At 39.7% G+C, this 22,442-nt stretch overlaps 1 protein-coding gene across 1 annotated transcript in view; it reads right to left on the bottom strand.

Annotated features, from left to right (window-relative positions):
* The window catches only part of LOC133607276 (uncharacterized), a 44,252-nt gene that overhangs the window by 12,437 nt on the left and 9,373 nt on the right, over window positions 1–22,442 (bottom strand). Inside the window, exons 4-12 of the mRNA XM_061961762.1 lie at window positions 21,071–21,199; window positions 20,815–20,976; window positions 20,623–20,746; window positions 14,213–14,346; window positions 13,996–14,155; window positions 13,813–13,913; window positions 10,327–10,427; window positions 6,762–6,957; window positions 5,445–5,584 (exon numbers count right to left, since the gene is read on the bottom strand). Coding sequence (XP_061817746.1) covers window positions 5,445–5,584; window positions 6,762–6,957; window positions 10,327–10,427; window positions 13,813–13,913; window positions 13,996–14,155; window positions 14,213–14,346; window positions 20,623–20,746; window positions 20,815–20,976; window positions 21,071–21,199 — 1,247 coding nt within the window. The remainder of the gene's footprint in view (window positions 1–5,444; window positions 5,585–6,761; window positions 6,958–10,326; window positions 10,428–13,812; window positions 13,914–13,995; window positions 14,156–14,212; window positions 14,347–20,622; window positions 20,747–20,814; window positions 20,977–21,070; window positions 21,200–22,442) is intronic.

Here is a 22,442-nt window from a genome sequence, read left to right as displayed (position 1 = left end):
ACTTTAGAATTTCATGCCAGCAACACGTGACAAAGAAGTTGGGAAAGGTGGCAATAAATACTGATAAAGTTGAGGAATGCTCATCAAACACTTATTTGGAACATCCCACAGGTGAACAGGCAAATTGGGAACAGGTGGGTGCCATGATTGGGTATAAAAGTAGATTCCATGAAATGCTCAGTCATTCACAAACAAGGATGGAGCGAGGCTCACCACTTTGTCAACAAATGCGTGAGCAAATTGTTGAACAGTTTAAGAAAAACCTTTCTCAACTAGCTATTGCAAGGAATTTAGGGATTTCACCATCTACGGTCCGTAATATCATCAAAGGGTTCAGAGAATCTGGAGAAATCACTGCACGTAAGCAGCTAAGCCCGTCACCTTCGATCCCTCAGGCTGTACTGCATCAACAAGCGACATCAGTGTGTAAAGGATATCACCACATGGGCTCAGGAACACTTCAGAAACCCACTGTCAGTAACTACAGTTGGTCGCTACATCTGTAAGTGCAAGTTGAAGCTCTACTATGCAAAGCCAAAGCCATTCATCAACAACATCCAGAAACGCCACCGGCTTCTCTGGGCCCGAGATCATCTAAGATGGACTGATGCAAAGTGGAAAAGTGTTCTGTGGTCTAGTGAGTCCACATTTCAAATTGTTTTTGGAAATATTCGACATCGTGTCATCTGGACCAAAGGGGAAGCGAACCATCCAAACTGTTATCGACGCAAAGTTCAAAAGCCAGCATCTGTGATGGTATGGGGGTGCATTAGTGCCCAAGGTATGGGTAACTTACACATCTGTGAAGGCACCATTAATGCTGAGAGGTACATACAGGTTTTGGAACAACATATGCTGCCATCTAAGCGCCGTTTTTTTCATGGACGCCCCTGCTTATTTCAGCAAGACAATGCCAAGCCACATTCAGCACGTGTTACAGCAGTGTGGCTTCGTAAAATAAAGAGTGCGGGTACTTTCCTGGCCCGCCTGCAGTCCAGACCTGTCTCCCATCGAAAATGTGTGGCGCATTATGAAGCGTAAAATACGACAGCAGAGACCCCGGACTGTTGAACGACTGAAGCTCTACATAAAACAAGAATGGGAAAGAATTCCACTTTCAAAGCTTCAACAATTAGTTTCCTCAGTTCCCAATCGTTTACTGAGTGTTGTTAAAAGGAAAGGCCATGTAACACAGTGGTGAACATGCCTTTCACCAACTACTTTGGCACGTGTTGCAGCCATGAAATTATAAGTTAATTATTATTTGCAAAAAAATAAATAAAGTTTATGAGTTTGAACATCAAATATCTTGTCTTTGTAGAGCATTCAATTGAATATGGTTTCAAAAGGATTTGTAAATCACTGTATTCCGTTTATATTTACATCTAACATAATTTCTCAACTCATATGGAAACAGGGTTTGTACTTTGCAATCTCATCTCGCGGACCGGATAAAACCTGTTCAAATCGAATCAGGCCCGTAAGTCTTATGTTTGACAACCCTGTCATCACCTCAAACGAGTGATTATCGGTTCCTCCTTTCTGCATCTGTCCCCCGATGTCCCAAGCCAACTTGAAGATTAATAGTGAAATTGGTCTTGCCACATCTTCATAGTCTATTTTCTAATTAATGACATGACTTCTAATTGACTAATTTGACAATGAACTGTTATACTTTCAGTCAATATTGCTTGCTTTGCATATTTGTCTGCTAGTTCATTTCCCATCACCCCGACATGAGCTGGCACCCCAAAAATTTTGACATATGTTACTACAATATCAATTCTTAATTTCTAAAATCTTGATTTCAGATGTTTTGTAGTTTTTTAGACTTCTGGCTTTTATTGTGCGCTTTGGACATCGATGACCACAGCTATCTGTTTTGAGTGACTTTCTCCACAACATAACTAGGGATGGGAATTGATAAAATGTTTCCGGTTTCGATTCCACTTTCGATTCTGATTAACGTTTTGGTTCCTTAACGGTTCTCTTATTGATTATTATTTGGAAAAAAGATAATTTAGTTTATATGAGCAGGGGTGTCAAACTCATTTTAGATTAGGCCCCATGGAGAAAAATCTACTCCCAAGTGGGCTGGACTGGTAAAATCACGGCACAATAACTTAAAAATAAAGACAACTTCAGAATGTTTTCTTTGTTTCAAAATAGAACAAGTACATTCTGAAAATGTACAAATCATAATGTTGTTATTTTTTTACATTTACATGTTGCGGTTAATAGTATTCTATCTTTATTTGTCGTTATTTTATAATTTCTGAATAAACTATGTGATAATGTTCATCAGTCAACTCAAATGGTGTTCATTTTCAATCTATCAAGATACAAAAATATCAAAATCAAATTACAGGATGTCATTAATGTAATTTGCAAATTTTCTTCGACTGGTGCACTAACATCATGTGGTTTATTTTCTTTTTTTTTTACATATGTAGCATAATCTACAAAGATACAAAGAATTGCTATTGCGACATCTAGTGGACACATTTAGAACAGCAGTTTCCCTCATTCAAAAATTTCCGCTCATTTTTATACTTAGCAAACTCATCCCGCGGCCCGGATAAAACCTGTTCGCGGGCCTAATCCGGCCCCACAATGGACTGGACTCTCACTATTATGTTAGATCCACTATGGACTAGACTCTCACAATATTATGCTAGATCCACTCCAGCTGACAAAACGTTTGCCCTTGTTGACTGTAAGGTAGGAAGGATTAATATCCCAGGAAAAGGTGTGATAATTGTGGACGATGAATGTTTAGGACCAAATACAAGGATACTGGGTATGAATATTATTCAAGCCATGTGGTCTGCGCTTAAACAGGAGCCTAATAGGAATCTGGACCATCGCCTGAAATCCGGAAATACCTCTAGGTCACGTGATTGCAACCCAGCTTTACCTAAGCTAAGGGTAGGGGTGTGTCCCCGTGTGTGTGCAAACTCAAGAAGCCTGACAGGCGAGGGACAGAGACGAGGGAAGGTGATACTAATGTATCGTGACCCGCCGATAATTTTGTCAACTCGTCATAAATTATTTTGTGAGTACCGTATTTTTCGGAGTATAAGTCGCACCGGAGTATAAGTCGCACCTGCCGAAAATGCATAATAAAGAAGGAAAAAAACATATATAAATCGCACTGGAGCCCGGCCAAACTATAAAAAAAACTGCGACTTATAGTCCGAAAAATACGTACGTATATTAAAATGTACTTTCTCAACTTCAAAAATTTTTATTTGAAGGGGCAAGAAATGTATTTGTGGGGGCTCTGCCCCCTCTTTCCCCTACATAAACCGGCCTGGGGTGAAACACGTAATCGCTAATCACCTCCAGGTGAACCAGACAGTGCTAAGCAGACAACACCGGAGGGGGAAACAACATTTGTGTGCAAGGCAGAAAGAACCGAAAAAAAAAATATCCCAAAAAGCACAACCAAGAGTGACCCGGTGTAACAGGTCGTAACAGAGAGCCACATCACAGTTATGGCTGCCTTCAGGCGGCCGCTTGTAACAGTAAATATGTAATAATCCATCCATCCATCCATCCATTTTCTACCGCTTGTCCCAATATTAATGTACAATCGCCTCATAATATTATTACACAATTGCCTATGCCAGTGATTCTCAAACTGTGGCACGCTGGCTCTATCTAGTGTTACACCAAATATTTGAGTCATTATTTAAATACAGTGTTTTATTTTTCTATATTCAAAACTAGGGTTGTCCCGATACCAATATTTTGGTACCGGTACCAGTACTCAAATGTCTTTCGATACTTTTCAAAATAAAGCAGACCACAAAAATGTAATTATTGGCTTTATTTTTACAGCAGATCTTCTGATGTATTAAACATGTTTCTTATTGCAATCGAAGGACAATTTTGTCATTAAATAAAATATAAAACATACGAGACAACTTCTCTTTTAGTAGTAAGTAAGCAAACAAAAGCTCCTAATTAGTCTGCTGACGTATGCAGTAACATATTGTGTCAATTCTGATTGTATTATTTTGTCAAAATTATGAAGGAAAAGCAGTAAAAAATTGATTATCCATCTACTTGTCCATTTATTGTTAATATCTGCTTACTTTCTGTTTTAACATGTTCTATCTACACTTCTGTTAAAATGTAATAAGCACTTATTCTTTGTAACAGAAAACAAATGTAAATGCACTGGTTAATTGGAGACTCTAAATCAGGGGTCCCCAAACTACGGATTCTGCCCGCCAGCTTCCACAATCTGTCTAAAGTTTAAAAATATAAAATAAATCAGTCCTATGCAGTCGCTCAGGCATATCATATTGTTGATGTAGATGCACATATCTGTTGTACACATTTACTTTACAAAAGAGAAGTGTCTCTTGTTGCCCTATTTGTATTTTACTTTATTGAATGTTTGGATATATTTAGTGTCTGGCTCATAGATAGCCCAGCCAAGGCAGCCTTAACCTAATGGGCGTCCCAGGGCTGAACAAACCTCAACATCTCCGACGCCCTCAACACTCAACCTGCTCTCAATTCTCACTGTTGACTGGTTGTTTACATTATTTTGGGGGTTGATGTGTTAAGAAAGGTTTGATTCAGTGGAATTTCCAAGGGAACAATGGTAGGCATGGAAAACATTAACCTATTGACAGACAAGACTTACGCTGTCATTAAACTGACATGGAGTGATTTGGTGATACCTAGGGGGTCACAATAATTAATTAGATTAAGCTCATGACGCAGTAAATTAAATTATCCAGACACATTTGTTACTGGATACTTTCTAATATGTGTCTGCCTTGGAGACTCTGTACATTAATTTATTATTTTATTTCATTAATACTTGTTTATATTGACAAATGTTGTGTTTTAGACTTTAATATTTCTCAATTCAGGAGACTCATTTTGTATGTCTCGCTTGTGTGCTAAGCTGTTGCGTAGCTGCTAGTTCCTAGTAGCCTGTAGCCTACCATGTTTACCTTTTGAAAATTACTTGACTAAAATACAAGAAAAGACAAACCCTGTGTGTTTATTGGAGGATATTTAACTTGTCCAGCTTTGCACAAATCAACACTTTGCAGGACTGCTCGTACCGGTACTTATATCATATATTTTTGATGCAAGCAGATATAATCCGATATTTCGGGTTTTTTTCAATACTAATATCAGATCCCTTATTATACAACACTGCCTCCAACATGACTGACACATGATTTGGAATGCTTTGGATCATGAACTGCTATTTAACAACCTGACAAAGACATATGAAAAGGAACGTATTAACGCAAGGCACTAACTTTGACATGAACTCCAACTCGTACAACAAGCCAAGTTGATAACCCCTGAGAGTGTTTTACTAACACAAAGTAATCCCAGATCATTTCCCAAAGTGATTGTCTCATAGACCCAGGTCAGACAAACCAGCAGCACTGACGTTTGCATGTTACCTGGGCTTTAGCGACATCTTCCTGGCTGTCGAGGATGGCAGGCACAGCTGTACCCGCTGCTATCGTCACTATCATGATGACAGCCTTGACAGTCCATGGAGCTTCCATAGTTATTGTCCTGCAGATAGAGAATACGTCTTAGCTCTGCACACTTGCAAAGCCCTCAATTATTTCCTGCTAAAGTATTTGAGATGGGAGGTTAAGAGCAGGGAAAGATGCAAGACTGGGCATGGAGCATTCCGCTGATTGTCTGAACAAGCACCTTCTAAAGAAATATGTAAGTTGTCATTATTTAGATCAACACTGAGATAACACTGAGTTTGGTAAAATGACCTTCATTGCTCAACTAGTTTGTACCTGCAAAAATATTATGATAGGATCAAAATGCAGAGTTTCTGTTTACCTTCCACTGTTTTCCCTTTCTACACTTTTTCTGCCACATGCATATTTCAGATCTGGTGAAAAGGCACTGCAAAATGTTCCTAATCTCCTCAAAAAGTGGGACAAAAACTGAATCGTAGGAAAGCCGAAATCAAAAAGCCAATGGAACATGTTGAGGAAACTTCGGACTAGGGTTGTCCACTTCTGATACAACGCCGATATGGAAGCCTTAAGTGTTGGTCGATACTAATATTGATCCAATAAATACTTTTAGTATGTTATAGTGTGGAGTGTTAGAAAAGGTTTGATCAAGTGCAATTAGTCAGAGAACAATGGTAGGTATGAAAAACACTAACCTATTTATTAACGACCTGGAATGGATTTGTGCTGTCTTTAGGTTGAAGTGGAGTGGTAATTTTTTTTTTGGTGACACCTAGTGGCCACATAATTAATGAAGTTAAGATAATGATGCAGTAAATTGAATGATGCGGACAAGTTTGTCATTGGATGCGTGCTAATAAGCTGCTGCCTTAGAGTATTTTGTAAGTAGTACGCACCTGTGAATATTTGATACTTGTTTATATTGTCGAATTTCGTTATTGTTCACTGAAGGTTACCTAATACGTATGTGAAGCTTGTGTGCTTAGCTGTTGAGTAGCTGCTAGCTCCTAGTAGCCTATGACCTACCATGATTACCTTTTGTAAATGACTTTGTAGGAATTAATTTGTAAAAGACCAACCTTGTGTACTTGTTGGAAGACATTTACATGTTAACTTTGCACAAGTAAACACATTTAATATACTTTTTTTTTTACTTACGCCTATTACCCCTTCTGGGGCTCAGGCCATCTACAAGAGTTCTCCAAGCATCTCAGTCCTGAGCCAACATCTCTAGTGTGGCCCATTTTCTTGGAATCTGCCTCAAAGTCTCGGCACCATGTGTTTCATGGCTGATCTCTCCTTTTTTTCCCTTGGGGTTCCACTTGAGGGACTGCTTTGTGGTGTTTGAGGCTGGTTTAAGGACAATATGGCCTATCCATCGCCAACGCCGTTTGAGGATCTCTTCCTCTACTGGTTTTTGGTCGGTGCATTGCCACAGTTCTTGGTTGTCGATGGTGTTAGGCCAGCGGATCTGGACGATTCGTCGTACACGGGTGTTGATGAATGACTGTTTTTTGTTGGTGGTGTTTACAGTGGTCCTCCATGTCTCAGCACCATGGAGTAGGATTGCCTTCACTATGCTCTTTTTAATATCCTTTTCATGGCTAGGTATTTTCTCCGCTCCAGATGTCCTTTAGTTGTAGGTAAGCTATCCTGGCCTTGCCAATCCTTATACATGCAAGCTGGTATAATCCACATTTTTTGCTGATATTGAACCGGAACCTGATATCAATATCAGATCTGGACACACCTACTTTAGACACACTATATATTCTCATACTACTTATCAGCGTTCATAATTAATTTGAAGATTAAGAACAATGTGAAACACATATAAATGATGAATGAAAAATATGAATGATTTAACATCACTTTCATCACTAACATCACACAAATGACGTAACTCACCCAAAGCTGACAAAAAAAATCAGATTCAAGTCACATTGCGTTTAGACATTTGAAAATATCAGATTCCAATCGGATTCAGGACTACCTCCTGATGTGTCCTGAATCTGATGTCAAAACATTAAACTTGATGCACTTTGGAGCATTTAGACTGGCAAAAAAAATCAGATCTGTCAAAAAAAATTCCAATACAGTGTGCAGTGTAACGGGGCCTCAATCAATTCTGATGACTAAAATATCACTGAAACTGAAAGACATTTTCTTTAAAGTACTATGACTAACTCTAATATAAAAACTGCTGTCAAAATTAACACTGGCCAGCATGCACTTTTTGCTGTCCATTTTCAAGAAATGACAATATACATCTCTTGGTTAAGTTTGTATTGTCATTGTGTACTGTATGGAAATGTTAACTTTGTTTGTGTCCAAGATGTTGCCTGCTCTATGTGCTATAGTGGTAAAACAAGTCTGTTATGCTAATTAGCAGTGAAATGCGTTGTCATCCAATATGGCGTCGGTAGTACAAATTCATATATTTTTTTACATATTTAATTTAATTCATAGTGGCAATGTAGTCTATAAGTCTAATTCGTGCCATCTCATGTGTCTCATTGGTACTGGTATGATGATAAGTTCATTGAACTCTTATATTATTTTTGCACAAGTGTTATTGTATTTAATTTTTAGTTTCACCCTTTTGAATGTCTTCAGAGTCATGACATGAGAAAGGTGTCAGATAACCACTTGCATCAGACATGCGCACAGGTGTGATCATCCAATATAGCTGATACTAACGAAGCGAATGATACTTTTTACGTGATTTGAACAACTTCTTTATTTGTTTTGACGTAAGGAGGACGGGGACACTGCTGGCCAGTTAGTGGCTCATTCGTCAACTGTCCAAATACTTTTGAGCCCTTGAAAATTGAGGTACAGTGCATAAAAGGGCTGTAATACAAAATTAGTTAGTCATATTAAAGGCCTACTGAAATGCGATTTTCTTATTTAAACGGGGATAGCAGGTCCATTCTATGTGTCATACTTGCTCATTTCGCGATATTGCAATATTTTTGCTGAAAGGATTTAGTAGAGAACATCGACGATGAAGTTCGCAACTTTTGGTCGCTGATAAAAAAGCCTTGCCTGTACCGGAAGTAGCAGACGATCACAGGTTGTGGAGCTCCTCACATCCGCACATTGTTTACAATCATGGCCACCAACAGCGAGAGCGATTCGGACCGAGAAAGCGACGATTTCCCCATTAATTTGAGCGAGGATGAAAGATTTGTGGATGAGGAAAGTGAGAGTGAAGGACTAGAGGGCAGTGGGAGTGATTCAGATAGGGAAGATGCTGTGAGAGGCGGGTGGGACCTGATATTCAGCTGGGAATGACTAAAACAGTAAATAAACACAAGACATATATATACTCTATTAGCCACAACACAACCAGGCTTATATTTGATATGCCACAAATTAATCCCGCATAACAAACACCTCCCCCTCCCGTCCATATAACCCGCCAATACAACTCAAACACCTGCACAACACACTCAATCCCACAACCCAAAGTACCGTTCACCTCCCCAAAGTTCATACAGCACATATATTTCCCCAAAGTTACGTACGTGACATGCACATAGCGGCACGCACGTACGGGCAAGCGATCAAATGTTTGGAAGCCGCAGCTGCATGCGTACTCACGGTAGCGCGTCTGCGTATCCAACTCAAAGTCCTCCTGGTAAGAGTCTCTGTTGTCCCAGTTCTCCACATGCCAATGGTAAAGCTTGACTGTCATCTTCCGGGAATGTAAACAATGAAACACCGGCTGTGTTATCCGGCGCAACAGTCAGGGGGTGCATTCTACGGCGGGGGTGCGTTATCCGGCACAACACCTGCCGCAATACACCGCTTCCCACCTCCAGCTTTCTTCTTTGCTGTCTCCATTGTTCATTGAACAAATTGCAAAACATTCACCAACACAGATGTCCAGAATACTGTGGAATTTTGCGATGAAAACAGACGACTTAATAGCTGGCCACCATGCTGTCCCAAAATGTCCTCTACAATCCATGACGTCACGCGCAGGCATCATCATACCGAGACGTTTTCAGCAGGATATTTCGCGCAAAATTTGAAATTGCAGTTTAGTAAGCTAACCCGGTCGTATTGGCATGTGTTGCAATGTTAAGATTTCATCATTGATATATAAACTATCAGACTGCGTGGTCGGTAGTAGTGGGTTTCAGTAGGCCTTTAAAGTCCTACAAAGCAAACAAAAATATTTAGAAAAAACAAAAACATTGACCTAATCATGTTAGTATAAATCTTATACTGATACCACCTTTGTTATCGACACCACTGATTTATGAATCCATCCGCCCTCCTCTTACATGATGTGTACTGATTGTGACAAGGCTGACAAATATACTAAGAAATACAGTTATCTACCATAATTGGAGGTAAATATTAACTTAAGGGAGGGGCTCCATACTATGTATGGAGACACATAATTAAATGCTGCGGTCGGGGGACTACAAATAAATGTCAGAGCTTTGTGATCCGCATTAAAAAGCAATAATCGGCAATAGATCACCAAATACTGATCGGTGGCTGATCGATTGGCACATCTCTAATAAAACGGTGTTGCAAGTGTGAATTGGACATATGAGATGTTACCAATTTCTATCTTTGATTAAAGTGATGAGGGACTGAATACACTTACTGATGAGATAATGATAAAAGTCTACAAGCTGGAGACATTCTGTCAGCCATAGACAAAGGCCAGGTTACAAATAATCACATTTTATTTGTATATATTTATGTAACAAACAGGATTGATAAAAAAAACACACATTGTACAATTTTGTCAGTTGTTTCGATCTACATGCAGAAATATTTATGAAAAAAATACATCGAAAAAGTCCATTTAGTAGTTAGTGCAGCGCAGGAAGTAGCTGTTCCTCAGCACGCGGAACAATCTCCCGGTCCTCAAGTCGTACTCAAACATGTAGGGCCCGCTGTAGATGTACGTGAAACCTGCGAATCACACGTTCATTGTCAGCTTATACTTTCTTTAATTTTTAAGGGCTCGTTTTGCTCCTCAATTCATCTTACATACAGATGATCCTGTTCAGAGTCATAGTCTAGCTTTTGGGTTTTATTTATTTATTTATTAGAAGCCCTACGAATGTTCTGCGCCTTGTAAGGCTTTTGGCACAGGAACCAAGTCCCTGAGGAAGCTGCTTACCATAGAAGAAAATGTGCACCTTCCAATTGCTTTGTTAAAAGAAGGTAGCACAGTTACGCACAAATTGCCGCAACACGGTCAAAAAGGAGGCGATCGCTGCGACATGACAGATGATGGAGAGAGACAATCCTCCGTGTTGACAATCGACACATTAATGTCAGTTATAAAAATATTATACATGTCATCTGTATCCGAATTCTATCTTTGACTTAATGGCTGTTTTGGAGCCAGCAGACATTGAAAATAATCAATATTTCTATGGCTGCATGATATTATCGACGTCTGATAATTATCGACCGATAATGGCAATTATGACGTCACGTTAGAATAGAATAGAATAGAATAGAATAGAAAGTACTTTATTGATCCCTGGGGGAAATTCAGCACCACAGTTCGCTCACAATAGACAATAATAATAATAAATTATTAATTCCGCTAATGAAAAATCAACTGATAAAACAAGTTGATAATAATAAAGGCTTATCGTCTCTGTGTTTGTAATTGGTCTCTCTATTGTGGCTTTGCTGCTGCCTGGCTCCTCAACCTTTCCCCTATTGTCTGGTCGCATATTTGCGCAGGCTTTCGGAGACTCTTATTTTGAAAGCGCAGGCGCGATGGAGCGGCACTTTTATTGTGAAGACAGGAACTGTGCAGTCAGTCTTTAGGCTTTTGACGGTTGAAATAAAAAAATTGTCTTTTTTCCTTCACACTTTTGATTGATTGATTGGAACTTGTATTAGTAGTTTGCACAGTACAGTACATATTCCGTACAATTGACCACTAAATGGTAACACCCCAATAAGTTTTTCAACTTGTTTAAGTCAGGTCATGTGACCGCCTGGCTCTGTTTGATTGGTCCAACGTCACCAGTGACTGCATCTGATTGGTGGAACGGAGTGAACGTCACCAGTGACTGTATTTGTTGAAACGCAGGCACTATGAAGGTCTGTCTGACAGACCAAAACAAACAAAGCGTGCATTAACAGATCGATAAAAATTAGTAGCGAGTAGCGAGCTGAATGTAGATAAAAGTAGCGGAGTAAAAGTAGCGTTTCTTCTCTATAAATATACTCAAGTAAAAGTAAAAGTATGTTGCATTAAAACTACTCTTAGAAGTACAATTTATCCCAAAAGTTACTCAAGTAGATGTAACGGAGTAAATGTAGCGCGTTACTACCCACCTCTGGTCATCTTAAAAAAATCACTAATGGGAAGATTTATGGAAGCAGTACAAGGCTGCCTGTTCTGCTAAGTCGAGACCTAGCGTTATTAGCGGTGACCGCAGCAAACGTATAGCCACAGGTGACGAGAAAGTGTTTGATAAGCGGCAACAGTTTAAAAAGAAATACTTAATGGGGAAATAACATGACAACAAAATGAGTTCTTGTTTAATTTCATGGTCCTTCTGGTAGCACAGGCAACTGTAACGTTTATGATTTCTTATTGGAAAAAATGCAATTTATCATTCTATATGTTTTTTATTGCGTTCAGGGAAAAATACAATTGTATTTACATGTTTTTCATTTTTTCAACAAGAGAGGTGACTCCACATATATCGATTCTGTTATTGGCTTAATTATATTGGCCTCATTTATTTGTTGTGTTTGAGTGTGTTTGTTTTTTCATTTTATGAAATCATACTCAGATTGTTCAAGTTGCTGGTTGTCTATTAAGTAAATTACTGAAAAGTTGAAATATTAATACAATTCCAAAGTTATTTTGCTCTACGCAATGATTCTAATTGTTTGCATGGGTCAGAATTATAGTAGGAAATGTATTTTTACCACATCGTTGTTAATTAAGTAAAGAATTATACGTTGAAATGATCCTTATCCCTACTTTAGATTTGTATGTTTTGTATGGGCAAAAAAAAAAAAAATTGTTTGCCACAAAATCTTTTGTAAATATATATAAATAAATATCGGTTATCGGTTGTAAAGGTCTGTAAATGATCGGTTTTCGGTATCTGTTTAAATTTCCATTATTATGCAACCCTAAATATACTTCCTATATTAAAAAAACTTCTAGCAACACGCATTTTATTGCATTTTGATTGGGGATGTCCGATAATGGCTTTTTTGTCGTTTATCCGATATTCCGATATTGTCCAACTCTTAATTACCGATATCAACCGATACCGATATATATACAGTCGTGGAATTAACACATTATTATGCCTAATTTGGACAACCAGGTATGGTGAAGATAATGTCCTTCTTAAAAAAAATTATAAAAATTATTAAATAAAATAAGATAAATAAATTAAAAACATTGTTTTGAATAAAAAACAAAGTAAAACAATATAAACACAGTTACATAGAAACTAGTAATTAATAAAAATGAGTGAAATTAACGGTTAAAGGTTAGTACTATTAGTGGACCAGCAGCACGCACAATCATGTTTGCTTACGGACTGTATCCCTTGCAGACTGTATTGATATATATTGATATATAATGTAGGAACCAGAATATTAATAACAGAAATAAACATCCCTTTTGGGTGAATGAGTGTGAATGAGTGTAAATGGGGGAGGGAGTTTTTTTGGGTTGGTGCACTAATTGTAAGTGTATCTTGTGTTTTTTATGTTGATTTAATAAAAAAAAAAAAAAAAAAAAAAAAAAAACGATACCGATAATAAAAAAAACAATACCGAAAATTTCCGATATCACATTTTAAAGCATTTATCGGCCGATATTATTAGACATCTCTCATTTTGATCATTCCAGCGCACCATCACAGGCACCCTCAGAGTACTATCGGCGTGCTAAATAATAAAAAGTAAGATCACACTAGAAGAGTTTCTAATAGTCCAGAAAATATGATGCATGTTATATTTGTGTGTTGCATGTGCCACAACATAGTAAATACCACAGGTAGGAGCATATGATAACTTGAAGGTGGAGGGAAATGAGTGTCTCCATGGTGACGGCTGGCAGTACATGCAAAAACCTAATTTAAATAGGTCGGTTTGCATGACTTTTGCAGTTGTTATTAATTGTGCATCTCTTAGTAGATCACCTACAGAAACACACTTGTCCAGATAAAACTTCATATTGAAGTATTATTGATCATTTAAACTTGTTACTTTAAATTTTGTTAAAACTTTTTAAAACTCTGCACTAGTTTTTCACTATAAGTGTAAACTCCATTTGCTTTAGTTATACTTTACTCACCTCGATACTGGAAAGCTGCCGTCACTTTATTCAGGCCAGAAAAGGTCTGATGAATAAGTTTGGGGAACCCATAGTCCACACTATTCGCAGCCTCATCAAAACTAAAAACATAATTAAAAAAAAGTGAACGGAAGACCATGAAATAGTTTTTTCTAAAAATATTGATTCAAACTTCAAACTTACCTGTAGTAATTACTGCCGACAAAAAACAGAGTTTTTCTTGATTGCACATCATATAAAGCTGCATCGATTTTCCCCACACTTCTTGGCAGACCAAAGCTGCTGAGTGTTTTGGGATACCCTCGGACCAGATCGTAGCCAGAGAAAGCCCACACTTGACGGTCTGCAGGCAGACGTCAGACAATGAAATATATTTCCAAATGCAAAAAATACAAAGTACCTTTGAAGATGTAGATTTTGTCTGACCGCTGACTCTCGTAAGCAGCGTCGATGTTGGCAGGAGCGTTGGGCCAAAAACTCGTCATGAGACTTTGCTGAGGCGATCTGCTCTGAGGGTAGCTTCGCCAGAAGAAACTGGGATCACACAAGCAAAGTAATTTCAAAATGGTCATTGGTGTTTCCTACATGACTGCAATCTACTCTAGGATGTGGGCTCAATGACTTCATCATCTAGTTTGCATAATTGGCCATGACTCATGTGCAATCAATTCGAATGAATGCTACATGAGAGGGGAGTAACGTTGTGTAAGAGCCACAAACAAATGAACAGTCTTCTGTCGCTTGTTTTGTCACTTATTAAAAGCAAGATGGCTCCCTAGCGGTTCCACTGTCAGACACGGCACCGGAGCCAAGCGTGCAGGTTTAACAAGGTTTTTAATGATAGTGCTGTCAACAAAAGTTTTCTCTCCTAGTAGAACGTGAATTTTCAGTCACGTCCGTATCCTCTCTCCCCTCTTGCTCCCGGCCGCTTACTGTTAAAGACAACAGATGATTAGATTAACACGTACCACCTGTGAAATCTAATCACCTGCCAGCTGTGTCTCGCCGTCAGCACTGCCACGCCCCCGTCTGATGGTGCTCTGTCCTCAGCACCATGGACAGAGGCGGTGACTTTTGCTCCTGCAGGCAGCACTGGCTACATCTCCCTCCACAGTGTGCTTTTGAGGGGCATAGTTATGGAAGGGCTTCTCGAATTTTGTGCTTTTATACTCACTTCAAGTCTAAATATGCGCCACACTGTGAACCCACACCAAACAAGAATGACAAACACATTTCGGGAGAACATCTGCACCGTAACACAACATAAACTACAACAGAACAAATACCCAGAACCCCTTGCAGCACTAACTCTTCCGGGACGCTACAATATACAACCCCGCTACCACCAAACCCCGCCCCCCCCAACCCGCCCACCTCAACCTGACACCCCTCCCCCCAATTGATATATTGTTACACATTGTTGTTTCTGCTTCGTCTACACAATAAACAAACACAAATTTTAATCAGACAGTTGACGTGCACTTTTAAGAGCAGCTCAGAAACAATTTTGTTTGGTGAAAATAATGGCCATGGGCCAAACGTGGGAGGAAATTTCGAGGCCGTGCATAATTTGCAGATATTGGTTGAATTTGAGTGAATTGCCGTTATTGTAATATCACACAATCCTGGAAGGACTGAGCAAGGTGCATTAATATAAGAATCAATAATTTTGATGCCACTACTGTTGTAATGACATGCTACAGACCAGGTGTCACCAACGCGGTGCCCGCGGGCACCAGGTAGCCCGTAAGGACCAGATGAGTAGCCCGCTGGCCTGTTGTAAAAATAGCTCAAATAGCAGCACTTACCAGTGAGCTGCCTCTATTTTTTAAATTGTATTTATTTACTAGCAAGCTGGTCTCGCTTTGCTCGACATTTTTAATTCTAAGAGAGATAAAACTCAAATAGAATTTGAAAATCCAAGAAAATATTTTAAAGACTTGATCTTCACTTGTTTAAATAAATTCATTAATTTTTTACTTTGCTTCTTATAACTTTCAGAAAGACAATTTTAGAGAAAAAATACAACCTTAAAAAAGATTTTAGGATTTTTAAACACATACCGGTATACCTTTTTACCTTTTAAATTCCTTCCTCTTCTTTCCTGACAATTTAAATCAATGTTCAAGTAAATTTATTTTTTTTATGGTAAAGAATAACAATTACATTTTAATTTAATTCTTAATTTTAGCTTCTGTTTTTTTGACAAAGAATATTTGTGAAATATTTCTTCAAACTTATTATGATTAAAATTCAAAACAAATATTCTGGCAAATCTAGAAAATCTGCAGAATCTGAGGCTTTTGACAAAGTTGCAGAAAAGTACTCTCAGGTCATAAACAGAGTTGGGCAAGAGTTTGAGAACAGGTTTTGAGACCTGGATCAGCTTGAGCCATGTGTGTCGTTCATTTCTAATCCTTTCATGAACGTGGACATATCATGCATTGCTGAGCAGTTAAGTGCAACATTCAGCCTGGATGCTGAACAGGTGGAGATTGAAATTGTCCATCCATCCATCCATCTTCTTCCGCTTATCCGAGGTCGGGTCGCGGGGGCAGCAGCCTAAGCAGGGAAGCCCAGACTTCCCTCTCCCCAGCCACTTCGTCCAGCTCTTCCCGTGGGACCCCGAGGCGTTCCCAGGCCAGCCGGGAGACATAGTCTTCCCAACGTGTCCTGGGTCTTCCCCGCGGCCTCCTACCGGTCGGACGTGCCCTAAACACCTCCCTAGGGAGGCGTTCGGGTGGCATCCTGACCAGATGCCCGAACCACCTCATCTGGCTTCTCTCGATGTGGAGGAGCAGCGGCTTTACTTTGAGCTCCTCCCGGATGGCAGAGCTTCTCACCCTATCTCTAAGGGAGAGCCCCGCCACCCGGCGGAGGAAACTCCGCCGGATTGAAATTGTAACACTGCAAAATGACCTCCACCTCAAAGCCCACCAGGCTGCACCAAACTTTTGGTGCCTTGTTGACACAGAAAAGTACAGTGGTGTATGCGCAGCAGCTATGAAGGTTGCAAGCCTATTTGGTTCACCTTATCTTTGTGAATCAGCCTTTTCTGACATGAACTTCATCAAGAACAAACACAGAACAAGACTCACTCAGAGTTGCAGTGTCAAGTTACACACCAGAGTACAACACACTAGTTAACAGCATGCAATGCCAGGCTTCCCACTAACTGACAAAGAAACATAACAGATTTGGTGTACAGCTCAAAGTGTGACATGATTTATTTAAACATTTGAGAGTTGACTTTTGTATTTTACATGAGTTATTATTTGTACAAACATGGTGCAAAGTAATTCATGATTTGTTAAAAAATGTTAGTGGCTAGCTAGTTAAAATGGGATATTGTGATTTCACAAGACTGTCTTAGAAGTGATCAATTGAAAATGTTCAATTTAAAAATGTGCACTTAGAAAAAATATAAAAATAAAGTGTTGCATATTGATATTTATCTGTTTCTATATATATTTATTGTGAGCAATCATTAAGATGATCAGTGTTTCCACAAAGATACATATCATTAATTATTAATAATAACATAGAGTTAAAGTTAAATTGAGCAAATTGGCTATTTCTGGCAATTTATTTAAGTGTGTATCAAACTGGTAGCCCTTCACATTAATCAGTACCCAAGAAGTAGCTCTTGGTTTCAAAAAGGTTGGTGACCCCTGCTACAGACAGTCCCATTATAATGTGCTTATGAACGTTGGATCAAATAGGCTCTGCTTTATCCTACTCCTTTTCCATCCATCTTCTTCCGCTTATCCGAGGTCGGGTCGCGGGGGCAGCAGCCTAAGCAGGGAAGCCCAGACTTCCCTCTCCCCAGCCACTTCGTCCAGCTCCTCTCGGGGGATCCCGAGGCGTTCCCAGGCCAGCCGGGAGACATAGTCTTCCCAACGTGTCCTGGGTCTTCCTCGTGGCCTCCTACCGGTCGGACATGCCCTAAACACCTCCTTAGGGAGGCGCTCGGGTGGCATCCTGACCAGATGCCCGAACCACCTCATCTGGCTCCTCTCGATGCGGAGGAGCAGCGGCTTTACTTTGAGCTCCCCCCGGATGACAGAGCTTCTCACCCTATCTCTAAGGGAGAGCCCCGCCACCCGGCGGAGGAAACTCATTTCGGCCGCTTGTACCCGTGATCTTGTCCTTTCGGTCATAACCCAAAGCTCATGACCATAGGTGAGGATGGGAACGTAGATCGACCGGTAAATTGAGAGCTTTGCCTTCCGGCTCAGCTCCTTCTTCACCACAACGGATCGATACAGCGTCCGCATTACTGAAGACGCCGCACCGATCCGCCTGTCGATCTCACGATCCACTCTTCCCTACTCCTTTTGAACTATTTGCTATTTCTTATCTTTCGCTACCCTCTGTCCCTCTAGCTTTCTACCTAAATGGTCTAGACACCCCACACGGCCTTGGTTCTGTCCGAGATTTCTTCACACAAGGGAGTTTTTCCTTGCCTTGTTTGCAGTTGCTGAGTTGCCGAGTGCTTGCTCGCGTGGGGTTCAATTGGTTCTTTCTTTCTTTATTCTTTTCTTTTTGGAATGCTGCGAAAGGCACAAGCGGGGGAGCTAACAAGCCCTGCTTCTTCTCACTCCTTTTGCACAGTTGATCACTTGAGCAAAAATGTGTGCTTGGGAAGTTTTAACATTTTCCAAATAAAAGGAATTAATTGATAAATCTATCTGTGGCGAGCCACTGACAAAAAACACTTGACATAAACATGCTGTTATTTCGTTATTGTGTGAATGCCCAAGCAGTTTTCTACACCAAAAATTCATCAATTTGTTATTGTACAGCCCAAAATTGTCATTCGATAGGAAACGTTCAAGTATTATTACGTTTGGCTTGAGCGGGAATCGTGTGGTCACTAAAATTATAATTTTTTTTAAAAACATCTGAGATTACCCCAAATTCCCGGTTTTACGGGACATTTTATCCATTGAAAATGAATTGACCCTTTTTCGAACTTGCACAACTCCCACATTTCTCACCCGTTACGAATCGTTCAACCAATTCACAGTTTTCCAAAGTCCAAATTTATGCTCTTGCTGGAAAATTTTCACAGTCCACATTTTTCAACCATTTTTGACCATTCCACCATCAAATCATTTCTCTTAGTTGGGACAACAAAATTAAAAAAAAAAAAATCGTACAAATTCCCGATTTTCCCGAAATTCCAGGAATTCCGAAATACCCATTTTCAGTTCCAAGTGTTACTACCGTATTTTTCTGACTATAAGTCACAGTTTTTTTCATAGTGCGATTTATGTATGTTTTTTTCCTTCTTTATTATGCATTTTCGGCAGGTGCGACTTATACTCCGGTGCGACTTATACTTCGAAAAATACGGTACATCAATATTTTTCAATCGATTCCAACAAATTCCAACACCAGCACATTCATATCATCTAGGACAGTGGTTCTTAACCTGGGTTCGATCGAACCCTAGGGGTTTGGTGAGTCGGCCTCAGGGGTTTGGCAGAGCCTCTGCCGCGGAGGTCAAGACACGCCCGACTCATCGTGTAAACAAAAACTTCTCCCTGTCGGCGTATTATGGATACCCCCAAACAATGTTCCCTCTAACTTTCCATATGTGTGAGCAAACGCAAAAACTCCTTGAGCATTCATGTGGAGCGCATGTGAGCGGCGTCAGACGTGCACATGCACTGTGGTCACACCTGCAGCACACCTGTCCCAAACCTGACTAAATAACAAGTTAAATGTTTTATTATTGCAATCAAATGACAGGAGTCATTTCCATGAGATTCTTTTGTAATGTAAGTGTTTTGGCCCACTTACAATGACTATAACATATTGTTTTTCATGAGCTGTGTACTAGTATTTTATGTCTGGGTGGGGGTCCTGCTTTGGAAATAATGTTTACCCCTTTCAGATATCGCATTTAGTTCCCACTAAAACATTCACATGTTGCACAATGAGATGTACACATGGGTTTATGTGTACATTCCTATAACTTTCCGTTTGTAAAATATATCTTTATTAGTATTTCTTTAAAATAACATCATTTTATGATTACGGTTCGGGTTCGGTGAATGCACATATGAAACTGGTGGGGTTCGGTACCTCCAACAAGGTTAAGAACCACTGATCTAGGACAATTGTGCTATTATCAATATATTAAAAATGATCCGGTTTTCCAGAAATTCCCAAATTTTCAGGAAATTCCCATTCAGTGTGTGAATGTGTGAATGTGTGTGTGTGTGAATGGGTGAATGTGGAAAATAGTGTCAAAGCGCTTTGGGTTTCTTAAAAAGGTAGAAAAGCGTATTACAAGTACGACCCATTTACCATTTACCATTTACCATTCAAATGAATGGATGCATTTATAGTTCTGCAATGCCCTTAATTCTCAAAAATTTGGGCCATTTTTAAAATGTGTGTAATTCCTACATTTCAACCATCCACCCACACTACTCTTCCAATATATTGAACGCAAAACATGTTTTTCCCTTTTCCAAAATCCTTGTTTTTCTCTAAATTTTCTCCCCATTGACAATGAATGGGCATTATACAATCTACTGCATATCCCACATTTCTCATCCGATTTGAATTGTTTTAACATCCACACAGTCCACTTACTCTGGACATTCAAGCCAGCATGTTACCCGGTTCCGAAAATTCCCTGATTACCTGGGATTACCAGGAATTTCCCCCCATTGAAAATGAATGGGCAATATACAAACCTGTCCATATCCCACATTTCTCATCTGATTCAAACTGTTCCAACATCCACACACTCCATTCACCCTGGAATTGCAAATTCTAGTCATTCGCTGATACCTGTCTTTGAAGAAGAGCATCTCTCCACGCAGGGTGGCTACAGCGTCTAAAACCATGGTTGAGTCGCAAGCATCAGGGGTGGTGGGGGGTGTAGGTCCAGGCTTTTGAGGATCCGTATTTGGACCTTGAAGTTGAAACATTTCCGGTTGGTTTGGCGGTTGGTTAGAGGAATGTTGTAAGGTTGATACGCACTATAAAGAGATTGGATGCCTTTGACATCATCTTGGGGCAGAAGAAAAGTGTCTGGGTTTCTGTACGAGTACATGGGGTACATGAGGGCACCGGGGTCATCAGAATGAGACAAGCCGAGGGAGTGACCAAACTCATGGGCTGCTACCATGAAGAGAACATATCCTGCAGCACAAAACAGTACATTTTCACAGCTTTTGAATAATTGGAGTTCTGTGTAAAAAAAGCAACAACAAAACATAACACCTGATTAACTTACCAGAATTTGAGCGGAAGGTGAAGGTCTCATCATCATCAAAGTGGGCGTCTCCTCCAATGCCAGGCGCCGGAGCGAAAGCGTGGGCCAGGGTTCCATCACGGCCGTCAAAGGGGTAATAATCGCCATGTGCTGCCAAAAAGAACATAATCATCGGTGCCAAACCAACACACTGCTTCTCTCATGGCTTGATATCATAACTGACGTGATGGCATAAAGTCTTGGCTTTGATAATCTGCAACCAATGTGGAGTTCTAGCGATGGTGTAGTTACCCTTCAAACTGTCTGCTCCCATGCCAGTCACCTGGTAAGTTCCTATCTTTGGCCAAATATTGAAGCGGGGCATCAGGTGGTGGATTCCCGACTGGGCTAGCCGGATCTTCAGCTGAGCTTTTAAAATGTATTCCCAGTTTTGGCCAGGTGACAATATCTACTATGTACTCGCCCAATTACAAAATCAATGAATCTTCGGTTTGCTACATAACGAAGTCGTAAAATAATACTAACGACGACAGCCAACTTGTCTAATAAAACAATTATGCAAAAAACACTCCATACCTTTGTTGTTCATTGGTAAAACGCCAATAGTGAACCAATTCTGCGTCATCATTCGTGAGTACCAATATTTTATATCTTACAGTTATATAAGAGTGTACAAAGTGTTTAGGAGTGTGGTAAGTAGGCATCGATGGGAACAACTAGGATTTACATTCCGATTCCACAGGAAATGTCCATATGATTACATCTGCGGTCCCCTCGAAGGTTTGTCGTTGTTCCCATTGGGTTGAGTTTTTTCTTGCCCTGATGTGGCATCTGAGTCAAGGATGTCATTTGTGCAGCCCTTTGAGACACTTGTGATTAAGGGCTATATAAATAAACTTTGATTGATAAAACCCTGATCGGAACTGCCCTATCTGTAATAAATAAACAATGGAATATGTGTCAATGATTTTTATGAGGTTTTCAAAAATAAAGTTACATTTAGTGAACGTGTACTCCTGTTCAAAGAAACTTCATAACATGTATATTTAAGTTCAAAGGATTGATATTTATATACTGCCTGTGAGAATTGTACATTTTTTAAATTTTAGACCCTGCCTCTTAAAAGAATCAGGATTGGGAATCGTTGGGAACTGGAATCGGAACAAGGAACCGGCACAGTAATCTTACAAATCCAAACGATACCCAAACCCAGGATGGAAACTGGGCCGCCCACTAAGAATGTAGCGATAAGAACACTTCATATCAGGGTTCGTGTTACTAAAATGATCACGGTCATCATTATTATTGTTGATAGTCCAACTCATACTGACTGGTACACACAAGCTATGGAGATGACATCAGTAGAACAAACTGCATTTAGTTTAGATAATAA

The sequence above is a fragment of the Nerophis lumbriciformis genome, linkage group LG09, assembly GCF_033978685.3.
Source record: "Nerophis lumbriciformis linkage group LG09, RoL_Nlum_v2.1, whole genome shotgun sequence".
Classification (NCBI taxonomy): Eukaryota; Metazoa; Chordata; class Actinopteri; order Syngnathiformes; family Syngnathidae; genus Nerophis; species Nerophis lumbriciformis.
Note: the sequence above shows the minus strand (reverse complement) of the source record. Positions and strands in the feature narration are given on the sequence as shown.